At 38.6% G+C, this 22,847-nt stretch overlaps 1 protein-coding gene across 23 annotated transcripts in view; it reads right to left on the bottom strand.

Annotated features, from left to right (window-relative positions):
- The window catches only part of RBFOX1 (RNA binding fox-1 homolog 1), a 1,131,477-nt gene that overhangs the window by 329,216 nt on the left and 779,414 nt on the right, over positions 1-22,847 (bottom strand). The window contains exon 1 of one of the 23 annotated variants that reach the window (XM_033073834.2): positions 14,840-15,168. The exons of the other annotated variants lie outside the window; for them this stretch is intronic. Coding sequence (XP_032929725.1) covers positions 14,840-14,857 — 18 coding nt within the window. The 5' untranslated portion in view covers positions 14,858-15,168. Of the gene's footprint in view, positions 1-14,839; positions 15,169-22,847 lie in introns of those variants that run through there. 23 annotated transcript variants of the gene reach the window in all.

Genomic DNA, 22,847 nt, shown 5'->3' with positions numbered 1-22,847 from the left:
GCTGCCAGCACTAGGAAGGTGAAGGGGTAAGTTCTCATGAGACCTAATTCTGCAGTCATGAACATGAGTGTGGTTCCAGATCATTCTGAAAATCATGTTCCACTAAGAGATCACAGATTGGTGTTGAAATGGTCTCTGCTTCAGAAGGAAACAACAGACAAAATGGAGGCCTTGTGTTTGGGATTCTTTCCTAAGAGTTACATTAGAACATGTGAAATCTTGTTATCAATACTGGCCTGCTTCATATATTGAATGATTTCAAATGTAATTGCTGGGAAAGTAAATGCTCCCACAAGCTGAATGCAAAAATCCATGCCCACGAAACACAGGCGCTTGACATTGTTATCACCAGGCATTCTTTCAAAATTATCAAAGTTTTAAAGTAAAATGTCATATCCCTGAAGGGTGCCCTTACAACAAATTATTAACGAAGCTCTATTGATCCTCACCCAAACAGCAAAATCTCAATAAATCTCCTCTGGACCTTTGCTGAAGCTGGAAAATGCATTACACCCCCCTACTGACCACAATTTTTATTATCGCTATTGTGTTTGCAGGGCAGTCAATTTTATACAGCATTACAAACTGCCAAGTGCTAAAGTGATTTCCTCTATTACTGAGGTCCATGTATTAAATTTAGTGAGGCACAATATCAGGCTTCAAATATTGCAGGGTTTAGAATTGAATGCAGCTGAGCCTAATGTTATCAACCTGACAAAAAACACTGACATATTAAGTAGCAAATCATTTATTCATATTTGGGACTGGTTTTGTTTTTCTGTTCAGCTGTAGAGTTTTAGATTAGCCACAGTATTTCAAAATGGGACTGTTACTGTGAAGTCCAAAGACACTGTGGAATAGATATTTCATACACTTATTATGCACAGTAGATCAGAGAAATACGCCTCACTGACCTGTTATCACATAGAAATACATGTAAATTAATAAATTACTTTGCATAATGCAGGTTTAGGCTGCAGATACTTTAACCCTTTAGAATGACCAGTGATAAGCATTTCGTTTTTATTACAGTCAAATACAAAGCCTTATGCTCAGATGAATTTTCATTTTGAGCTCCTTTTTAAGCCTGATCATTCTTTTCCCTCCAGTGTGAAATATTTAAAGCTAGTGGATTTCTGAGCTTGTAGCTACTATTTGAAACCTTGTTATTTCTGAAATATGCCTGTTTTAAGGTACTCCTGGAAGAACTGATGCATCGTGAATAATCCAATACCAGTCCCTGTTATTAATGATTGCTCACATCAATGGAAATAAAGCTTTCTATATGTTTTTGTCAATGGAAAACAAATTATTCTGTAAAAAACTGAAAGGAGCTATCCAATATTTTGCTTGCTTGAAATAATCCAAATGATACTCTGTGGTAACAGCTGAAGCCACAATGCTCTGAGTAAAAAAAAAACCAAAAAAAAATACAAGAAACTGCATTGATACCTGTTATTACTCAGAATGCAAGCTTCTATAAATGACTTTAAATACTGACAGGTCTGTGATCTAATTGTGCAATTATTAAACTGCAGAAGTTGCCATTAAAAATTGCTCACAGTGGATCTCTGGACAGAACTAAGCACCCTCATGCAAAAACTCCAGGGAAAATTGCTGCAACTTTCTGAAAATCTCTCTCTTCCATGTGCAATACACCTCAGCTGGGAAGACAGAAAGTAAATGCCATTGACAGATTTGTACAACATGCCAAATGTGGCAGAAAATCTCCAAATGAAAGTCTAGAATTCCCCTTTTCTAACCTTTCCAGGTTAAACCACACATCTGGGTTCACTGGGAAGAGCCTGACAGTCTGCAGTCTTTTACTCTGGGTATTTCACTGCTGTAGCTAATTTTGCCCTAACAACCATGCTGGATACTAAACTGTCCAAATCAATCACTAAACAGTTCAGCACTGTGCTTTATATTGTCACAAGGCTTCTGCACCTGTCTCGTAGGAGTCAGCAGGACAAAAACATTGCTACCTTGAACTTTATTATGGACTTGGAAAGCCAACTTTCTGCTAGAGAGCCTAATTCAAACCCAGAATTTCGTGTCATTTCCCTCCCATGTCTCCCCCTCAATCCCTTCCTAGACCATTCCTGCAACACTAGTTGGCTGCAAGCAAACAAATGAAGGCTGAAAAACAAGCATTAAATATTTAAACTTGGGAGTACTGCCCTTTTGCAGTTAGACCCCAAGGTGCCTTAGTTGCAAGCCCTTTCCTCAAAAGATAAAGCATTTAAAGATAAAGCATTTAACACAAGCTGACACAGACATCTCAGTCTCATACTGCCAGGGTTCCTCCCTGTCACAAAAAGAGATCAGATATTATTTTGCTAACTGGTCTGAAAAATGCTCTTGGCATTCAGAGACTTCCCACATATTCACTCAGCAGGTGGGTCCCTGAACTGGCTTTATGGAAGTTTCTCTGTGTTCTGCAATCTCATAAATCGGACTCCTCTCATTCAACACCAACATTTACCTGTTAATACTTCTGTCTATTCAGTGCCATTGCAGAAATTCCACAGCAGTAGTGAGGAACAACACCCTTCATAGCTCTATGAGTAGAGCTAATGACACTACTTCTTTCATTCCTGAAATGTTAATTAGCCCATAAGTCTGACACTTAGTAATGAAATATTTATTTTCCTGGAGTACTACATGTAACTTAAGAATTACAAGTGGATCTAGATGTATTACTGAATATAAAAATCATTATTCTTAACCAGGTTGTAATCTACAAAGGAGAAACAATATATTATTTCAAAGCACTTCTTAATTCACATGGGTGAGTACCATCCACTTTTGGCACTTTTCATTTTGAATTTTGGAAGAGCAGTCTCTGTTGCTTGCAAGAATTCTTTAAAACATAAGAAAACATTCTGCAAAATGTACATGCTTTAATTACAACCTTAAATTACACTACATTTCATTTAGAGTCATCAAGGATACAACCAATTTGAAAATATTTTTCCTCATTTGTGATCTGAGCTTCTCAGAGAGTAGTTTGGATTCCTGACAAAAAAAAAATTGGATATGAATACCAAAATAATGGAATCAACATGTTGGACTCAAAGCACTGGGGATGACTTGGAGAAACTGAAAAGGATGGGAGCGATCACCCAGCAGAATCTCAAAAATCTGAGATGAACGTGAGTACAAGAGGAGTGGAAGAATTCACTTGCTAGCTAAGAAGCAGCCAAAGTGTGGAGCAAGGATCAGGATTTCCCTTGGTGGAAAAGGGCCAGGTCAGGAAAGCAAACAGGTTAAACCCACTTTTACTGATGAGCACAAATCCACCTTTGACCAGCTCAGCTGGACGTGCCAGCTCGTGTCCCCTCCCAGCCTTTGCCATCCCCAGCAGCCACACATGGCAGGAGGCAGGGTGGGAAAGAGGAACCCTTGATGCTGTGCCTGCACTGCTCAGCAGGGGCCAAAACAGGGGCTGGTGTTACCTCTGCTCCTGCCTCACACTAAACACAGCCCCACATGGCTGCTGGGGACACAATAAACCCACCACAGCCACAGCCAGGGTGCTTTTTGTATGAAATTCCTCCTGAATAGAGATGAGGGAGATTTAAAGAAAGCAATGATAACCTTCTCCACTGTGATTTCCAAATGGGGTGCCCAGGAATCACCTCTCACGTCATGCAAGTATCTTTTGCTCAACACATTCGGGTTCTTTAGGGCCACATATGTGGTTTCAAAAATCAGCAATTCACAATAAATCATCAGGGGCAAAGCCAGTGTGATTAGTAAGTGACACTGCTGTGAGCAGCTGACACTGACAAATCATTCTCAGGTCTGTGCTACAACTCCCTGGCTATTCTTGGCTATTCAGCATATTTTCCAATACACAGTTAAAATTCAGTGATAACCTATTAAGCAAAACAACTGTAATTTCTACAGTTAACCTAATGAAATCCCAATAAATTTCACTGTTTGAGACTATTTTGTTGAAGAACAGCTCATCTGAAAAGTAATGGTGTCATGTACATGAAATAGCTGCAAATGAACCTCTGTTATATTAACGTATAAATATTAAGATATTCAATACATATTAATATATATTAATATCTATATTAACATATAGATAATAAATTATTATTATATTATAGATATTAATATATTAATATCTATAAATTATAGATATTAATTATAGATATTAGTATGTATAAAATCTATATGAAAACAAGATTTCCGTACAGTAAATCAGGTACTACAGACCTGTCCTGCTGTGGAAAATGGTGGGTTTGAATTGAACAAAGTCAGTGTAACAAGACTGAAAGGACTGGTTAAAATAACACCAGCACATGTAAAGCTGTGTGTGCTGAGTTTTCTATCAGGGAAGCTGCACTAGAAAACCTAGCCAGTTAAATAATGTGCATCTAACAAAAATAGAAACAAGATTGCTTGGTCATATTCAGCTTATTTGACTGTAATAACATTGTTAAATTTGTTCCCTGATAAGACATACCTCTAAAGTAAATTGGAGACACTTCATTTAAAAGATGACTGAACCATATTATTTCAGTAGTATCATAGAAAAAAAAATCTTCAGTGTATAAAACACTGCTGCAAAACATGAGTAAATATTAATTTTTCCGTGTCCAACAGAATAAGACATGAACAGGCTTGCTTTTCAGCAGGAAGGATTCCAATTGAACATGTGGCTCGCTTGTGTGTGGTTTTTATAGCTAAGAGATAAATTTGACTTGTCTGTTTATAATTGCTTTTTATAAACCAATTTAAATTAAGAATTTGTTCACTAGCTGTGAACATCCATATATTAACTTAAAACAGGATTGTTATCTTTGCTTTCACTGTGTAGTTTTACATTAATAGCATATGATAACCTTCTGAAATAAGAGAGTAAATGTTTAACACACACATTAATAATGAATAATAAGAAACAGAAGTGCATGAGGAACTTTTACAAGTGCCAGTAACACGTCACTGCATCACACCACAGGATTCCTCACCGTGAGCTGTGGAATGAGATGTTTTATGCCACCTCAGCTAGGCCTGTATGTATTATTAAATTACCTTCCTAGTCTTTACAAGACTTAATTCCACATTCCCCATTTGTCTCCAGCACATTTTTCCTATAGCATTTATAATTTTGTCTTTCTGTTAGATCAGCTTTCTTCCCTTGCTTGAGAGTAACCTCTTCTACTTGTCCTACTTCTCATGAGGAATTATCCAATATACAAATCACAATTTGCATCCTTTTATTATTATTATCATTATCCTGTTGCTGCCCAGAGAGTCATCAAACATGTTGCCAGACATGCAGGAAAAAAGAAAAAAAAAAAAAAAGAGTAACCAAAACACTCTGACTCTTAACCATCTGATTCAAAGAATTGTGGCCAAGTCTCAGAAGGGTAAACCAGACCCTTTTCTAAAGCAAATTTTTAACTGCCTTTCAGCCAAAAAGACCCACTCCCCATTCCCCAAAAAATAATAAAAAAATATTTTTTTTTACATGTAGTCTTTGTTGGAATTAATTTTCCTTATCTGAGAGGGTAGTGCCATCTATATCTACATCGAAACATAGCAAAGTAAAAGCATTCTTATTAAGAGCATTGCCGAGTTACTCCAGATTCTGTGACAGTAAATTGGGTTTGAAACACATGAAGACAAAAAATAAGTTCACTCTGTGGGTTGCTTTAGAAGTTGAACCTTAGTGATGTCAAGAGCACACGATTTCTTCACATTTAACTGAAAAGGACAGTGACTGTTCTGGTCTTAAATATTCTCCTTTCATTTCAGCCCCTTGACCTCTCTCCCCTTCATTTTCCTTCCCTTTCAGTGGCACTCATTGTTTTCTGCTGCTCCCTGCACTGCTGCTGTGGTTACTGGGAGTGCATTTGCAGCCAAGGCTGGAGTGGGAAGGTGCAGCTGGACAATCAGCCCTGGCCACTGAGAGGGCTCCTCACAGAACCAAGCTCCCCAGCTCTCTCACACTTGCACTGCATAAAGCACATGGGGAGGCAGGAAAAAATTACAGCTTTGCATTTATAATTAGGGGTTTCTCATGGTGAGAATGGAAAACCTGAGAGGAAGAAGTGGTACTATATTGCAATTAGGACTTAATGCAGGAGAATGGGATGTTCTGGGTATATTCCCATGTGGAACAATTTACCTCAGATTCTTCTACAAATTCACAGCATTGACTTGGGATATTTTCTGAAAAACTCACAAGCTAAAAAAGTACAATTGCTGAAAACAGTGAATCTGAAACCTTTCTTCAGGTTAGGTGTTTCAGTTATACATGTGCTGAGTAAAATATAAATGCTTTAAAAAAAAGGTATTATTTTTCTTTTGTCACAGCTCTATTCAGTATCCATACCATGGTAAAAACCAGAGTTTCCAGTTTTTAAATCAGCAGTACAAAAAATGTTGTCACCTTAATATTAGCACTGCAGTTATTTCTCAAATTGGTGCTATGAGAATCAATATATTAAAATAAACATTTCCATATTCCAATGTTTATGCTTACCTATGTTCACCCTTGGAGGGGAAAAAAAGTAATCTCTACAACATTTCACCCTAAAAATGTCAACAATTTTTAAATTCTGGTTTTTTCCAATTAAAAAAAGCCATAAAATTGTTTTAAAAATTGTGATTAAAACAATCAAAAGCTCAAATAAACCAGGTCTTTTAATAAAAGTTTAAATCTCAAATTAAAGCAGTTATGAATATCTGGGTTGATGTAATCTAAAGCCAGCCTCTGGCTATGTAAAAGTCACTTTTTAATCAAATCCCATCTGACCAAACAGTTTTGGTCTTCACTTCCTCTTCCATAACAATGGATGCTCTGCAAAAGCTCCAAGTGGAATGTGTAGAAACATTTCTTTTGGCTTTTGCTTTAATGTTAGTTGAGAAAGCACAGATTAACTTCACTTAACTGCAGCCACCAACCAGCTGCTTCACTGGAATTTCAATAGAAATAAAATTCTGGAAGCCCAAAGGACAGAGTTTCATTCATTGCTCCAAATATTCTTAATAAAAGGAAGATTCCATTGCCATGATGATTACAACACTCAAAACATGAAATGCACAGCACTTTACTCATGGAATGACTGCAGTTGAAGCATTTTTTGCTGATTTTCCAATGAATAAATACTGCCCTGGATCAAAGTGTCAGTGAGGCAGACTTTCCAAAGAACACACCCCAGTTCCAAAAGCAGAGACCTCCGTTTTATCAAGTGTGCTCATTGCATCCCATCTCATCACAGGCTTATTGAAAGCCCCACGTTTGTGACACACAGGCAGGAATCAATTGAAATACAAACATTCCAATTGGAACAATCCCTTTGAACTTAGACTGTGCTTTCTCTTCTAAATCCATTGCTGCTTGAGCAATTTTCATTTTTGTAAAATGCCAAGTGGCACTTCATTTTAGGGAATGGTTAATACGAAGTTGCCAACTTCATAAAATGCATCCCTCTCTAACACCAACCAGTGCATGCTGGTGTCTGACGTTAGAGAGGAATGTTCACACACTGGAAAATAAATGGTTTTTGCATTTCAAGGTGACAAGTACAATGTCAGACACAATCAATCGATCACTGCATAATTATTATTGCAAATGATCCATATCCATGCTGCAAACCTTAAGGGGAATTTAATGAAGCAGGAAGCACATCAATAATAAGATCTACTTTGGTCTCTGTTAAATCTCACAATTCACAAATATGTTGTCACATTTTATCCCTTCCTTGAATTCCTGTAATTATATTTGAGGAGAAGCTCACTGAAAAGTCAAATTCAAACATACATCAGCTTTTTCCCTATAAAAGCAGTCCTTGTATATTATACATACATCACAAAAGATTAAATGTACAAAACTCTACAAACACAGCAATCTGTGAAGAAAACTTGAAATGCCAATAGGCAGACTTAGTCTGATGTATTTGGCTGCGCCCAGGGAGGAACAGACAGGGAGCACAACAAGAATGAGAGGAGCTGAAGAGGGAAACTCCTGTGTCCTGACTGCAATCCCTCCACATCATTCACAGCCTTGCTGAAGAGTGGGAATTTAACTTGTGGTGATAACAAAAAGGGTTCTTGGTTTTGTTTTCCAGTACCTGAATCAGAAATTAAATTGAAAAACTGAATTTGCAGAAAGGATAATTGGCAATAAATAATGTCATTTCTTCCAAGGCAAGTCTGTTGTGTCTGTGACAGTGATCAGCAAGTGATCTCCATGTTTTCCTGCTGTTTCTCACTCCAGTTCTTCCCATCCTTCCTCCCTCCCTGGCCCACTGAGATGAGTGAGAGGGAATTTGGCTGCTAGCTGGGTCCAGCCCATGACACAACTGCCATCCTGATGGGGAAAAATAGACCTAGTGTATTAGAAACCTATGTGAAAAGCAGTAATTTCTGCAGAAATGTTGGATTACAGCTTTGTGGCTGCAGTAAGAACAGGTGGATTTCCCTACTAGGCTATGACATGGATCCAAACACAGATTCCTCTGCTTGGCAAGGAAGGAATATCAATCCAGGAGCAGAAGGGGAAAAGGAAGCCATATGGAAAGACATCAAATGATGTGAACAGCTACCCAGCCTTCGATTAGTAAACATCCCCTTCTGCTGATTAAACTGTGAGACAGTGTAACTCGTTATTAAAGGCAAATCCAGCCCAGTGGCACCTGCACATTACAGTGAAAGGTAAGCAAATACTGGCTAAGGGACTATGACAGCTTCTCCAGCAGGCACACTTCACTGGAATAAATACCTAAAAGGAACACATCAAGAAATTAACCCCAAGACACAAACAAGGTTTCTCAACTGCCCAGAAAAATCTTCAGGACTTGTTCATCCCCTGCCTCCACAACTGAGGCCATTCCCACAGCAAGGTTCTGCATCTGCAGTGCTTAAACCCACCAGTCACAGAAGTGGTATTCAGGAGGGATTTCCACAGAGAGAACAATCATGGGACAACAGGAGGACTCTGACCTGCTCAGCCAGCCACATTTCATGCAGCTTCTGTTCAGGTCTTTCCTCACACACATCCCTGCCCTGATAAAGACACCCACACAGCTCATTCAAAGCTCTGATGGAAACCAATGCTATTAAGAGGGACACAACAAAGATAAGGTTAATTGGACAAGTGTAACTCCCTGCTAAAGGAAAGGGGGAGAGCAGATTTGGCAATTAAAGCATACAGAACATATAATGCAACTTCAGAAGGGAACAGAGCAAGTCCATCATGCTGCCTTACACAAATTGCACAGATTCTGCTGCAAGAATCAGCAGTGATAATGCACATATTCTTGATGCTTAAACTCAGTTTAATCCTGCTTAAATTCAGTTTCATCAAACACTTAGGTGTGCTTGTGTCTAAAGGGATGTACATTGCTTTTACATCCCAAACTGTTGTCTATCTGCAGTGCTGGAGCATCATCCTGTTCCCGTTCTTACCCCACATCAGTAACAGAATGGTGTTCTACAAAACACCAGAGCAGGGCAAGAAAACCCTTCAAGAACTGAACCTACCTGACAACCAAAAGTCACTGTCGAATATTCTGAACTGAAATAGCTTTTCTCTTCTATTTCATTTCACTTTTCACACTGAAACAAGTGATTTTGCTGAATGTCTTCATACTTTGCATGCTAGTGTGACTTTTAGCTTTGTCATCACAACATGAACTATTTACATATGATTTTAAGCCAATTTATGTGTGTGTTCCAATAGATACATAAAGACAGCCTACTGAGAATTGTCTTAGATTCCAGCACAACTAATTTAAATCCTGTTTTCATTCAACACCTCTGTCAGTCCTTTCATTTTAGCCATCATGACAGTAGATTTATAAATTGCAGTACTTCATTAGTCAAGTTTATTGAGCCAGATACCCTTGAAGATCCTTACTATTCACACCAGCATACTCTATTATGAAATCATTCTGTGTTTTACTGTGTTAATAATAAAAGGTACATATTTATTCAACACCAGCGGTCAGGCAGTCAGATGCAGAGGATGAAGCTCCGTGTTTTATTCAAGGTCTCAGTGGAAAGCCGAAGGAGGATCACTTTGACTCTGAAGATACCTGCAGCTTTTCTGCTAATATATTTGATTTTTCTTAACTAAAAGGATCTAAATACTTTGATTACTCAGTAATTCTATGCAATAAAATCTATACTGCTTAGGTGTTCCACTGACAATGTTTTCAGCAGAGTCATTTATTCTTTCAGCTTAGTTCATGCTGGACTCACTGTCTGGAGCTCTTTAACCACAGCACTTTGTCTTAGTCTAGGGCATTTTTGGAAGGTCCCCACTGAAGAGAGCAATCCTTTGCTTAATGCACACAATGTCAATGCTGCAAAATACACAGTAGGTAAAGTTCCTCAAAAAAAAAAAAAAAAAAAAAAAAAAAAAAAAAAAAAAGCATTGTATTTGCTCCTTGCTCCAATTTAAAAAATCCTAAGGTTTTGTTTAGTCATCTTCATATCTGTTTAGGGTTCTCATTTCCTTTAGGAATAAAAAGCCTTTGCAAAGGTGCAGCACTGACAACACAAGGAGCACAAGTTAGGCTGGAACTGACACCCTCTCTAAGCCTGGAGAAAGACACACTGTGCCTGCACACATTTGGTGCATAAAAACATGCAGACTTTGGTCAGCTGAATAAAATACCATCTGCTTTTGAATATGGGAGCTGACACAGACTCCTGTATGTGTGCTAGAATGTCTGTAAATAGGAGAAACACCAGAAATGCAACCACAAAGGAGTTTACACTCCTAAATATTCAAATTAAATTTGTGCTAGAGTCTGTTACTTGCTTTTCCTGCAGACTTCTTCCCAGATGTTCATCTAAAGAACATTTTTCTAATTCAGACAAGTACAATTCTCTGTTGGACCCAAAAGCTTTATTCTACGGAGTTGTCAAAACAGTGCCCTATGGCCAGAAAAAATTATCTTATTGCTATTGCACACACCTTTTTTTTTTAATCAATCTGTTTCTCTGTATCTGCCTACTCTAGTTTTGGGGGAAAAAAAAACAAATTTCACTTGCTGACATGCTTTATGCCTTGTTTGATCAAGTATCATTCTGAAGCTGCTACTGAAAAAGTCTCTGCTAAATATACACGAAATTCTGACAACTCATTCCTGTTATTAAAAAGAGCAGCAGACTGACAGGAATGAAGCACACCTCTGACTAAGCAGACATTAACTAGATGTTTATAAAATTTATAAAACTGTATTATCATACTTCAGGGTAATTTTGGTCCAGCATTACAGCATACAACAAAATGTGGAAAAGTATTAATTTATTGTTTTAAAATGTATTTATTAATAATTTTGTTTTTCCTATGACATTTAATTGCATTTGACTTTTTTAATGACATGTAATAACTTTAAGCACTCGACTTCTAACTCAGAGTGTGAAAATTGAACATGAGGTCAAAATAGTCCAGTCTGAACAACCAGACAGAAAACAGCCAACCATGGATCTGTTTGTGCTGTCATGTGGACAAACTACGCTTATTTTTCAAAGAAAAAGAGGAGGAGGAGGAACAGTGTACAGAAAGAGGGGGGACTCTCAAAGATTGGGAGCAGTCTCAGCTTTCAGCCATCAGCTCTCATTTCACCCACCCAAAGTTACACACCAGGCACGAGTCAGCAACTTCAGAACCCCCTGACTGGAGAGGGCTCCAACACACATCACACATCTGTTACATCCTGAGCAAATCCCATCACCTCTGGGGAGGTGACTTCCACAGCAAATGGGAATGATCATCTGCAGTGATCGAGTCACTGCAACAATCTCATTTTGGGGAGAAAAGGGTATTAAACTGCAGCAGCAGATGTCAAAGTGTCAATACCCCTCAGAGAGAACATATTCCCTTTTGACTTCACTAGTTCCTAAATCAGTAATGCCTGGAAGCCTGCAAAATTTCTTGGTCATTGTGAACTCTGACATTGATAACTCTGGTTCCTACAGCACAGATGTCCATGCGTAAAGTACCAGACCAAAAAAAGTTCTCCTTTGCCCAGGAAGGAGGAAAGTATAAATCAAACATCATTTAATTGCTTAGGCTGCCAACAAATATGGATTTCCTTTGACAGGGTTAACACTGCTAAAAACTTTCTCTACTTTTTGAAGTAAGTGTTTAAAAGCCAGCACCAAATCAAGACTGTTCCATTCCACAGACAGAATGAGTGTCTGTGCTCTGCATTCCTGCACAAGGGTTTTAGTTAGCTAAACACATACAGTTTGCAATAAAAGGAACTTGGTACCACTGACATCAATAGAATTAGAAAAAAAAAAGACATTAAACTTTTCCAGGATACTACTTAGCAAGACATTAGAAAATGGGAAGAAATCAAAATTTTCTTTTACTCTGCAAATATCCAACATATTTCTATGTTACACATGAAATGAAACAACAGGTAAGCACTGCCACATAAACGAGTGAACAGTCTGAAAAAGTCTCAGTCAATGTAACAAATTAATTTTAAGCCCTTTAAAAGGTGAAGACTACATTTTCACACAAGTTGCCTACTTTAAATTTTAATAATATTGCTGAGAAGCTTTTTATAATTAAATTAAAAATTGATGTGATGCCAGGAGAAAGCATTTCAAGTGCTGCTGTGAGTTTATACCTTGCACCTACATCTTTTGAAAGTTTTTTGTTTATCTACTGTATTTTTTACATATGCTGCATCTTAGGTACCTATGCATGGCCACTTAATGCATAGAATTCAAAAATCATAACATTTCAGAAAAAAACAACAACTATGAATACAAATCCTATATTTCCATAAAAACTTACAAAGTGATAATGTTCTGCTACAATTAAAAAACATTAAAAAGTTTATTCTCTGCCTCTTCTTACTAATCTTGAGATTTTATACAAATTATTTATACTACAGAGTTCAGTTGCAAATGGGAAGAATACTCAATACCCAGGTGTAATAGTGCCAAAAGAGAGAGGGGCTGTTTAAAGAATTCTGCAGATCAGAAAACCAGAACAAAACATACATCATATAATGTAAGTGAAAAGGACAAAATAAAAATGGAATGGACACAGTTTTAAATGTGAAATATTAATTACTGGAACCTTTATATGAATTACTGGCAGTATTGAAAACTAGGAATTAGTACCATCAGAAACTGCTGGTCACTATGGTTGTTTTGCTTAGAGCATTTATATATCTCTAAAAAGAATAACTAGAAAAGTTCATCAAAAATAAAAGAAATACAGCACACTAAAAGGGATAGAAATCTGCACAGCTACCTGCAAGGATATGTATTTCACTGAATTTTCAAATTAACAATGATTCCTGGGCTTTGTGAGCGAGAAGATCCCTGGTTTTTAAACCCTCTGAGCCTGTGCCACAGAGAAACAGAATAATACACAATAATGCATGTCCTGTCACCTCAGTGTGCATATCAGAAAGAAGGGCTTATCCTCATGTATCTATTTATATTTTATCCTCACATTTTCACTGTGCATCTCCTTTGGATGATGGCAACTCTAACACCACAGCACAAACTGAATCAAAGCCAGACTGCTGCAACCGAGGGACCTGATTTATAAATCTGAAAAGAGAATGAAATTAATCCTTGCACCAGCAGCTGCCATACACAGTGGTGGTAAGGGTTAAAAACAAGCAGCAGTCGGGGTTGCTGCTCAATGCACAGGCACACTGGTGAAAATTCAAGGGACTTGTACTACAGAACCCAGAAAAAAAGAAAAAGACAAAATCCTAAGGCTCAGTGATTGGTGAGCTCCCAAAACGATAGCACAGGTCAAAGTACTGAAATAACAACTTAAAAGTCTACATGCAGTGCCTTTTGCAGGCATGACAAAAGTTACTGAGATACAGTGGAGGGTCAACAGCAATGAGAAGAAAGCATAAAGGGAGATTTGCAGCACGAAGCACGCGCGGTTTGCAAAGGGAAGGAGTGATTACTGATAATGTCTCTGACACTCCAGGGCTGCTCCTCCAGCCTGGTTTGCAGAGGTGGCCCAGATTAGCTGCACGCCTGCCTATTTTTACATACATTTAAATTAAATAAATAAATAGATTGTCAAATGAGATTAGTTTAAAATAATTTCCCAGAAGATGTACGGGCTTTGAAGAGCAACACAGAAAAGCTTTTAAGTATGCAGATTTGTTCACTGATTTCTTTGTGGGGTTTTCTTCCTAAAAAAAAATGTTCTGTATCAAAACCTGGATGAATTAACTTTATAGCTTTACTAACATAAATATATAAATAGCTTTACTAATTCAAAACATACATGCCACAACACAACATTATTTTTAAGGTGAGCAGATTTTGCTGCAAGGAATCAGAACAATGCTGAATATAAAAATCACAGAAATAGGAACATAATATCTATTTCTTTATCTGCAGTTGTCAATTGCCAGAAACTTCAAAAGCCAAGACAGACTGTGACAAGTAGTATAGAAGAAACTGGATTAAGTAACACACATTAGAAGTTTTAATCACATTAAGATTGTTTCATTTCTTACAAAGAAAGCAAATTCTGAGCAGCCACAAGTGATGCAGCATTTGCTTTGTAACTGGAGCCCACAGTGAATCTTACACAATTGCAATAGGTTCTAAGGCAATGAAAAGAAAGCAGTGCACTCTGCCACATCCTGCAAATCACGAAAATAAATCCAGCTTCACGTTAATGACCCGGTTTGTTTAAACTCTGCCTGGAAATGCAAGCACATGTACTGCACCCAGCCACGCTCCCCTGCAGCACACACACCTCACATAGCACAAAACATGCTGCAACTACAGCCTAAAATCCACACTCCCAAAGTCCATTTATTAACAAAAGATAGACATGGAGAGAGACACTACCTACCCACAAATACATCATCATCTTGAAAGAAATCAAGGGCTCTGTCAGCAAACAGAAGTCTCCTTACTTCACCAAGTATGTCTGGAAGGAAAACTGAAAACAGTGGGTAGAAAATCTTGCCTTTTTTCTGTCAAGTCCTCACAGTTCTCTTCTTCTACAAGGTATTTTTTAGTTTGTTTATGAGAAGAGCGTTCGTTCAGTGGCTCTTTCTGCGTGTGAAGTGACTTGCTTCAGGCTGTCTTTTCTTCCCTTTTTCTCCCTAACTCAGTCTGTCCTTTCCTTACTGTCAGGCTTGCTTAGGTAACAGTTCTTGGTGTATCTATTTAATGAGCAGGTCCGTGCACTAAAGGCAGCCAACTACACTGGAGAGAGGGGGGGGAGAAAAAAAAAAAAAGTAAAAATAAATAAATAAATGGGAATATACCACTTCCTGATTATTATTATGGGATCTACAGACGCCCCCTCCGTAGGAATTTATAGGAGGATTTCTAAGACGTCTTGAGGGAGGGGGGGAATCCTCAGAGTGACTCTGGTGGCTCTCGAGCCATTACCTCTCCCTGCTGAAGGACCCAGTTCAAATCCCACATTTGAGAAATTTTTAAACTCAAAGCAAAGCTCCTACAGGAAAGAAAGGAACATGTACTGCACCCTGCTTCTCCTTTATCTCTTTAAATGTACTTCAGATAAAAGCTGCATCCAGTCAGGTCAAGGCCTTTCCCAATCTTATTACGCTCACCCAGGAGTGTTCAACACACTTTTCTACAGCCATCTACTGTCTCCACAGTGTTATTGCTGCTGCTGCCAGCACGAGAAACAGGCAGTGCAAACAGTAAATCACACCACTGAAAAGTGGTCGGGCTAATCTGATTTAGTTTTTTGGTAGGATTTATTTTTTCTTACCATAATACATATTTCAAAATCAAAGTTGTGATTTTGCATATTTAATAAAGGCTAATAAAGAGAACTGCATCCTTTGCTTTTTTTTTTTTAAGTTGAATGTACTTCATGCAAATGAGTGAACATGCAAGGAACTGGAGTTTTTTTGATTGACACTTGGACTTTCATCCTTTGCTACAAGAAAATACTTTTAACTCATTTAACCCTCATTAAAACACACAATGTCCTTAGTAAACTGATCAACATCATCCTCAGGTGAGAAACAATTTTAAAATGCAAAGGAGACAAATCTTAGTTACTCTTAAAGCTGCATTATTAGATTGAAAGTCATGCCTGACCTTGTGAACTGGTGCATGCCACACCCTGACCAGGACACATTTCAGGTGCTGATGTGCAGAGCTATTCACAGGCTGTCTGCCAAGTGCATCAATTCTATATCATAAATCAATAATAATTAGAGAGATGAGATACAAAAATGGTCATGGGAACTAGATTAAACAGAAATTTTGCCTTATTTTTATGTTTGATTATTTATTTGTTATCTGGGCACAGATTTCTCACTTCTTAAAAAAAAAATCCCATTATTTTTACCTAAAGATTCCAATCCATTCATATATTCAGTCTGACCATACAAGGTAAAATGTCACCTAAATAATTAAAATACATTAACTAAATTGCATAATCACTCACTGATCAGGGCAGGTGGCAAATGGAGAGGCACCTGCTGAAACAGCCCATTAAAAGACACAATGGTAAAGCAAACTGGGGGGAACAAAGTAAAATCCATAGCACTAAACCAACTGGAATCTGCCACCAGGGTGAAGTCCAAGTAAAAATAACTGACAGTTCAGAGCTGAGTGAACAGGAAAATGAAACAATCAGTTCACGTGGCACTTCACACTACTTTTCAATAAGAACTTTATACAGATAAACAGATCCATATACACACACAGAGCTGTTTATGTTTCATCTGTGAAATACTACAGCCAGGTAAAATGTTTTTACCTCTTTTAATGGAAGCAAAAGGCAAAGATTTAACACAGCAATTCCTAAAGTGATAATTTTTACTGTGATATGCAATGACAATAACATTTATATCAGTTTAGTGCAGTTTCATGAAATAAAACCACTTCCTTCACCTGGGTAGACTAGAGTAGAAAAAGAAAAGTCTTTTGTTTCCAGTTTTGAGTTGTTTAAACCATCTGTGAGTTTAGCCACCAATGCTCAGCACTGTGCCAGGCCCAGCCCAGTCACCTTTAAGCTGCACACCTTCACCTCCTTCAGTCTCCTGCACAGTGCACTGTGTTCTGCAGTCACTCACACTGTAATAAACCTGAAATATCATGTTAGAATGAACTACATTACACTGGTTAGGCTGAAAATACATTTTCTGATAATGTATCTGAACATCTGCCAGCCAGCAGTTCTTTCTATCTGTGCACCTCAACTGAACACAGAAGGCTTTAGAATTTTCAAAGACTAGTTAAAGATTTTATTAATGTGATAAAAGACCGTGCACAGCTATTGCCTATAAATCACTTTTGTATCAAAATTTCCCTGCTTTGGAGCATAGGCAGCATATGAAACTTCAGGGAACGGTGTCCCAAGGCTTTCAACTACTCTCTCTGTATTCTAAATTCTCTTCATTATTAAATTGGTCACTCAGTCAATTCTTCACATCTTATTCCTCCAAACAAAAGGAACAGTTTCTAATGGTGCTGTACAAAACCATTCACTTGAAGTGGTTTATTTTTCACGCAGATATTATTCAATACTTGGTTAGATCATCTGTAGTTCTCATGCAGGTAGAAAAATGTGGATGAAAAGATGACTGAAAATAGGGATTTTACTTTGCTTTTTGCACCTATGGTTGAAGTTTAAACCTTGCTAAGGTCACTTCTTACACGTTCTGGATTTGCAAACAATGTGAAAAAAGTGAATAGAAGGCACTGACCAGAATCATTTTAACAAAGGCTGGTCCAAAAGAGCTGACATCAGGTTCAGGTCAAAGGTTATTGAAATCAATGAGAACCTTGTTGTTATCAAAAACAGGCAGTGAGAAACTCTGGGAGCATCAGAGCAACTGGGCCATTATAGCAGCAAATAGCAAACCCCAGATTGGTACCAAAGATGTTCACAGGGGGCTCTCACAGGAACTTCCAGCTTCAGAACCAGCATTGCTGTGTGAGCCTGTACCACAACCTGAAGTTTTATAATCAAGCAGAATATAATTTATTTTCCCTACAGAATCATGAGGGATTGGTTAGATATTAAGGGTAGATAAAAATAGTTGGTAATAGCAACAAGGAAACAATAAATTTTTCTGCTCATAATTAATCAAGATTAGCTATATATATGATCAGCACATTCTTATTGGCACCTAAATAGTTTCCATTTCTAAAAAATCAAGCTCTAGACTCTAGGAGTTCCATTACCTTATTAAAGGACCATAATTCATAGACATATCTTGGCATATTTATTAATGACACAGAAGATTGGAAATAGCACTGATATTGCTGCTTACTGCATTGGAAGATAAGAAAATGCAGACTAAGTTCCTCCTTTTGCAGGGGATGTAGCACTCTGAGGAACTGCAGGAATACTAAAACAAGCTCACTGCTAGGTGGTAAAATCTGTTTTTCTAGGTGCTGTATGATCATATAGAAGGGTATCAAAATCATAGATTTGACTAATGGACTGCAAAGAGAAAACTTACTGACTTTAATGAGTCTGTGTTTTCAACTAACATCTCTGTTCTTCTGAATTTAAACTAGAGGGATTTAATAATTCTTAAAAAAAAAAAAAAAGCCTAATAAAGGAGGGAGGGAATGTGATGGTAATGATTACATTGATGTTACTGGTAATGAACTGGTTTCTTTTACTTCAACTTCCCCAAGAAAAGATACAAATGATGCACATGATACATGAGCTGCAACAACACCAAAATCTCACATAATTATACAGAATACGAAAAATAATTTGAAGCACTTAGAAGGCTAGAAATATTTGTGTTTGTGCTTAATTTCCACACCTTAACAGCCTCATCTATCATAGCTATATATGAAATGAAAAACTGCAAATTGTTAGGAGGTACGGAAACAAAACAAGCCCTTAATCAGTTCTTGTGCCACTGCAGTTTTTAGGGGGTGTTTTTGCTGGGTTTTTTTCTGGCTTTTGCTTTTGGAATTTCAGCATAAATGCAGAAGAGCAACTGAAGTGCAATTTTATGCACAGCTCAGTTGCCTTATAAACCCTGTGTTCTCACCACACAGTTTTTTGGTTTTTGGTGGGGTTTTTTTCCAATTTTCAATTAATTTCTATTACTTTAGCCCTTCTGTCACTTTTGATGCAAGAAATTGGTTTCTGTGCTTGTTTGCTGTACAACAAGGTCAGAATAATGTCCCAGGAAAGCCTGAGGAGCAACCAGCCAACAATGTGGTCATTAAAGCTCAGCACAATTTAAAATGCCCAGCCAGGACTCCTGGCTGTGATGAATTGTGCCCAGTGCTCAGTGCAGGGGGATGGAGGCAGATGGGAGCTCCCTCAGACCCCAGATCCCATGGGATGCACAGCTCATCATCTCCCACAGAACCTGCAGTAGGAAACTTGGCTCTCCCTTCTCTTAGCACAGCAAGCTGATGGGAAGGAAACCCTGAGGGGTCTGTCCTTTGTCTGCTACAAACATTTCATTTGTGATGTGTCTGGAACAAAGTCCGTGGCTTATTTCTCCCAACACTCAAACATTCTATCCTGGCAAAACTCAGGGTAACTGAGTGATTATAATTAAGCCAAATTATTAGTGATCAATGTTGAGTTGGTAACAGCTCAATCAATTCCTTGTCCATTATTTCAGTAGCAGGTGCTTTATTGCTGCTGCTTCTTCACTCTCTTTGGTGAGAACAGACTCAGCCAAAGAAAACCCTGGCAGCCACAGGAAAACCTCACACAATCTCTCCTGGTTTTAGGATGTCAGCTGGACTCCAGCTTCAGTCTGATCAGGGGGTTACTGTGGGTTGATGATGGATTTGACTTTACTTAAATAAGGTTTGATGAAAGAAAAGTTTAACACAAGGACAGTGGGATTAGAATTTACCTGCTGCAAGAAAAGAGTTTTAACTAAATTTCCTGAAATGCTAGTATGGCTCTTCAACTTCCTTCTAGACAATGCCCAGGTGTGTGTGCAAATCTTCCCCTTGACTTCAGATACTCTGCTTATACAGATCACAAAAAGAAACAAATCTGTTTCAGCATGTAATCATTCACACTTGAACAAAGCAAACTGGATATCAAATATTGAGTACTGATAACAAGTGGCTCTCAATTCATCTGTTCCTTGAGAACTCAGATTGGTTGAATGAAATTGAATGAATTAAGTACCTCAGGATGCTCTGGAGCAGAAAAAAGAAACTAATGTCATCAGTAAAATTACCTCCAGGCAAATGTTTGCTTAGCTTTAGTCAACATCTTCTTTCCATTCCCATAAAATCTTTGCTTCAAGAGAACACAAAGATGACTCACAATCTTATAATGCATTTTTCAAATCTGGCAGAGGGTATTTCCATCTTCTCAGTAGGACACATAATTATATTCTGCTTAGAACAGGCTAATCTGAAACCAACTATTGCTATCTATTATCTAGTTATTGAAACATAGAAAAAAATCCCGTTTCAAGATACTACACTCAAATTTGCTTTGGGTAAAGATCTGCTCCCCAGCAGTGGAGCCAGCTAATCCATTCCTCAAGTAACATCAGCCCCATGCTGCTCCTGGCAGAACCATCCATCAGCTCACATCAGCTGATGCAGGGCCTGATGGGCTGGGAGAGGGATGGCACTCAGAAAAATAAATAAAACTTGCCACACTTGCACAATAAATCAATACAAAGTTGTCTCTAGGACTTCTTTAAGTAATTGCAACTATTCTAAGGTAAGATTTTGTTTTAAAAAGGGGAGTAGGGGTTAACATTTGGTAATCATCACTAATATGATAAAAGGTTCCTATTACCAATGACTTAAGGACTTCTTCCCTGTAATTTTCAGTTTATGAGTATATAAATTGCTTTGTTATTTAGTGCAGGCTCCTTAAATCCTGAAGTCTTTATGCACTGGATGATAAAAAATGGATCAGTTTTACCACTTATAATAGTTCAGTAAATCATGGAGCAGCCTACCTTTCAGCAAAGCCATCATACAGAACTTATCACAGCAAACCTATCAGCTGCTATTTCTGACTATATATCTGACAAAACTAATTCATGCTCTGTCTTCTCGTCTCACTTGTTTTTTAACAAGGTGAGAACAGCCTCGTGGCTGGGGGTGGGTGATATCAGTGTTTTGATTTGGTGAGGGACAGGCACATCCACAGTGTGTGCTGAGCACTCTTCACTCCCAGAGCAGCACTGCACAGCAGCCCTGTGATAACAGAGGTGAAAAACCTGCTCCTCTGCCACCTGACAGCCCAGGAACAGCCCCAGAGCCACTGGGGCTGGCCAGCAGCTCCAGCTCTGCTCACAGGATCAGAAAGGCAGCAGTGTCCTGGTGGAGGAAGTGCCCATGTCCCAGCAGGACAAGTGACAAACAAGGAGACACAGGGACACTGTAGGGGCAAGGCATGTGCTTGGAATGGAAAACTACAAAACTGATCTTGGCTATTCAGACAGAAAAGGAGTTATGTAAGAGGATTGAGACAGCTACAAATACAGACAAAAAGCAGGTGCTACAGGTGCTAATCACCCCCAGTACACTAGCAATGCACAAGAACAGCCCTGAGTTAACTCCAATAACAGCTGAGTTTGGCATTTTTCAGACAATTGGTGTCTCATGACTGCTGTCTCATTAAAGCTGTTTTTTTTATACTACATCACAATTGCAGAGTGTAAAACCTACACAACTGCTGGGGTAATTCCTGCACAAGTAGTGGCTGTGTTTAACAGCCAGGGAACTCACACTGGATTCCCCAATCAGGTACACAAAGGGATGGTCTGGCAGTGGCATCAGCCTGGAAATAACAACTGTCTTCAGAATCTTCTGCTCCTCATTCCCAAGGAAATCAGAAACTGTTTGAGGAGCTCTAATGGCACCATCACACCGAGAAAAGGAAGCTGTGATGTTGCTCTTTAATAAATCAATGCCTCTTTGGCTGCCTTCCAGACCACAAAAACACTTTGGGCATCTTTGCTTGCCTTTCATTTTGTGACTTGTAGGACCCTCTCCATCATCTTGATGTCTGCAGGTTTTCTCCATTGCCCTTTTTTTTGGCTTCTACCATGAGATTCACTGAACATCCACCTTTAATAGGTCTCAGACTACGTTTTTCCAGGAACCCTTGACATTTTCTGAAACCTGACAATTGTGTATTAAAGACAAATAAGTAGTGAGATAATAATTAAGGCTGCATCAGTGCTTTCCTAAAGCATGCAACCTGCTGTACACAAACGGCTCTGATTGTCAGAAGTGGCCTCAAATTCTTTTGACATCACTTCACAAATACTGGGAAATTTCTGTCCAAACCCTGAGAGGGAACCCAGAGTATGCCAGAAGACAAAAGGAGATGGAGAGTGCTTTCTGGGAGTCTGGCAGAGGGAATGTCTTCCTGGCATCTTGGAGCATGACACATCTGTGAATGGGTGTGAGTGCAGCTACCCATGGTCTGCTCTTGTTCACACTGGAAGCTTCAAAGTACAGACTCACTTCTAGGATTTCTTTAAACAGGACATGGTTGGTTTTGAAGAACAGGTGTTTCTAGAAGAAAGCTAAATGCAACACAGCTGTAAAGGAGTTCTTGAGTTGAGAAGCTGCCCTTCCAGCCTGCAGGTAAGTGCACACAGCACTGCTCCAAGGAACACCCTGGCACAGGAATTGTGCTGGCACTTGATAACCAGGTCACTACACCACTTCCAGTGTCCCCACAGGAGGAGGATGCTTTTTCCAGGCCTTAAAAAAATTTGGGTACATGCAGCTTGTGGCAAAATGTCAGATTCAGAACAGTGTTCCCTGCATGTTTCAAGCATTACAAGTCATGTCAGTGTCCTCCTTCTAGAGCCACCTGCACAGCCACCACCAGGCCAGTAAACCAGGCAATAATCAAACCAACCTGTGAGCAACTCACATTCCCC

The sequence above is a fragment of the Catharus ustulatus genome, chromosome 16, assembly GCF_009819885.2.
Source record: "Catharus ustulatus isolate bCatUst1 chromosome 16, bCatUst1.pri.v2, whole genome shotgun sequence".
Lineage (NCBI taxonomy): Eukaryota > Metazoa > Chordata > Aves > Passeriformes > Turdidae > Catharus > Catharus ustulatus.
Note: the sequence above shows the minus strand (reverse complement) of the source record. Positions and strands in the feature narration are given on the sequence as shown.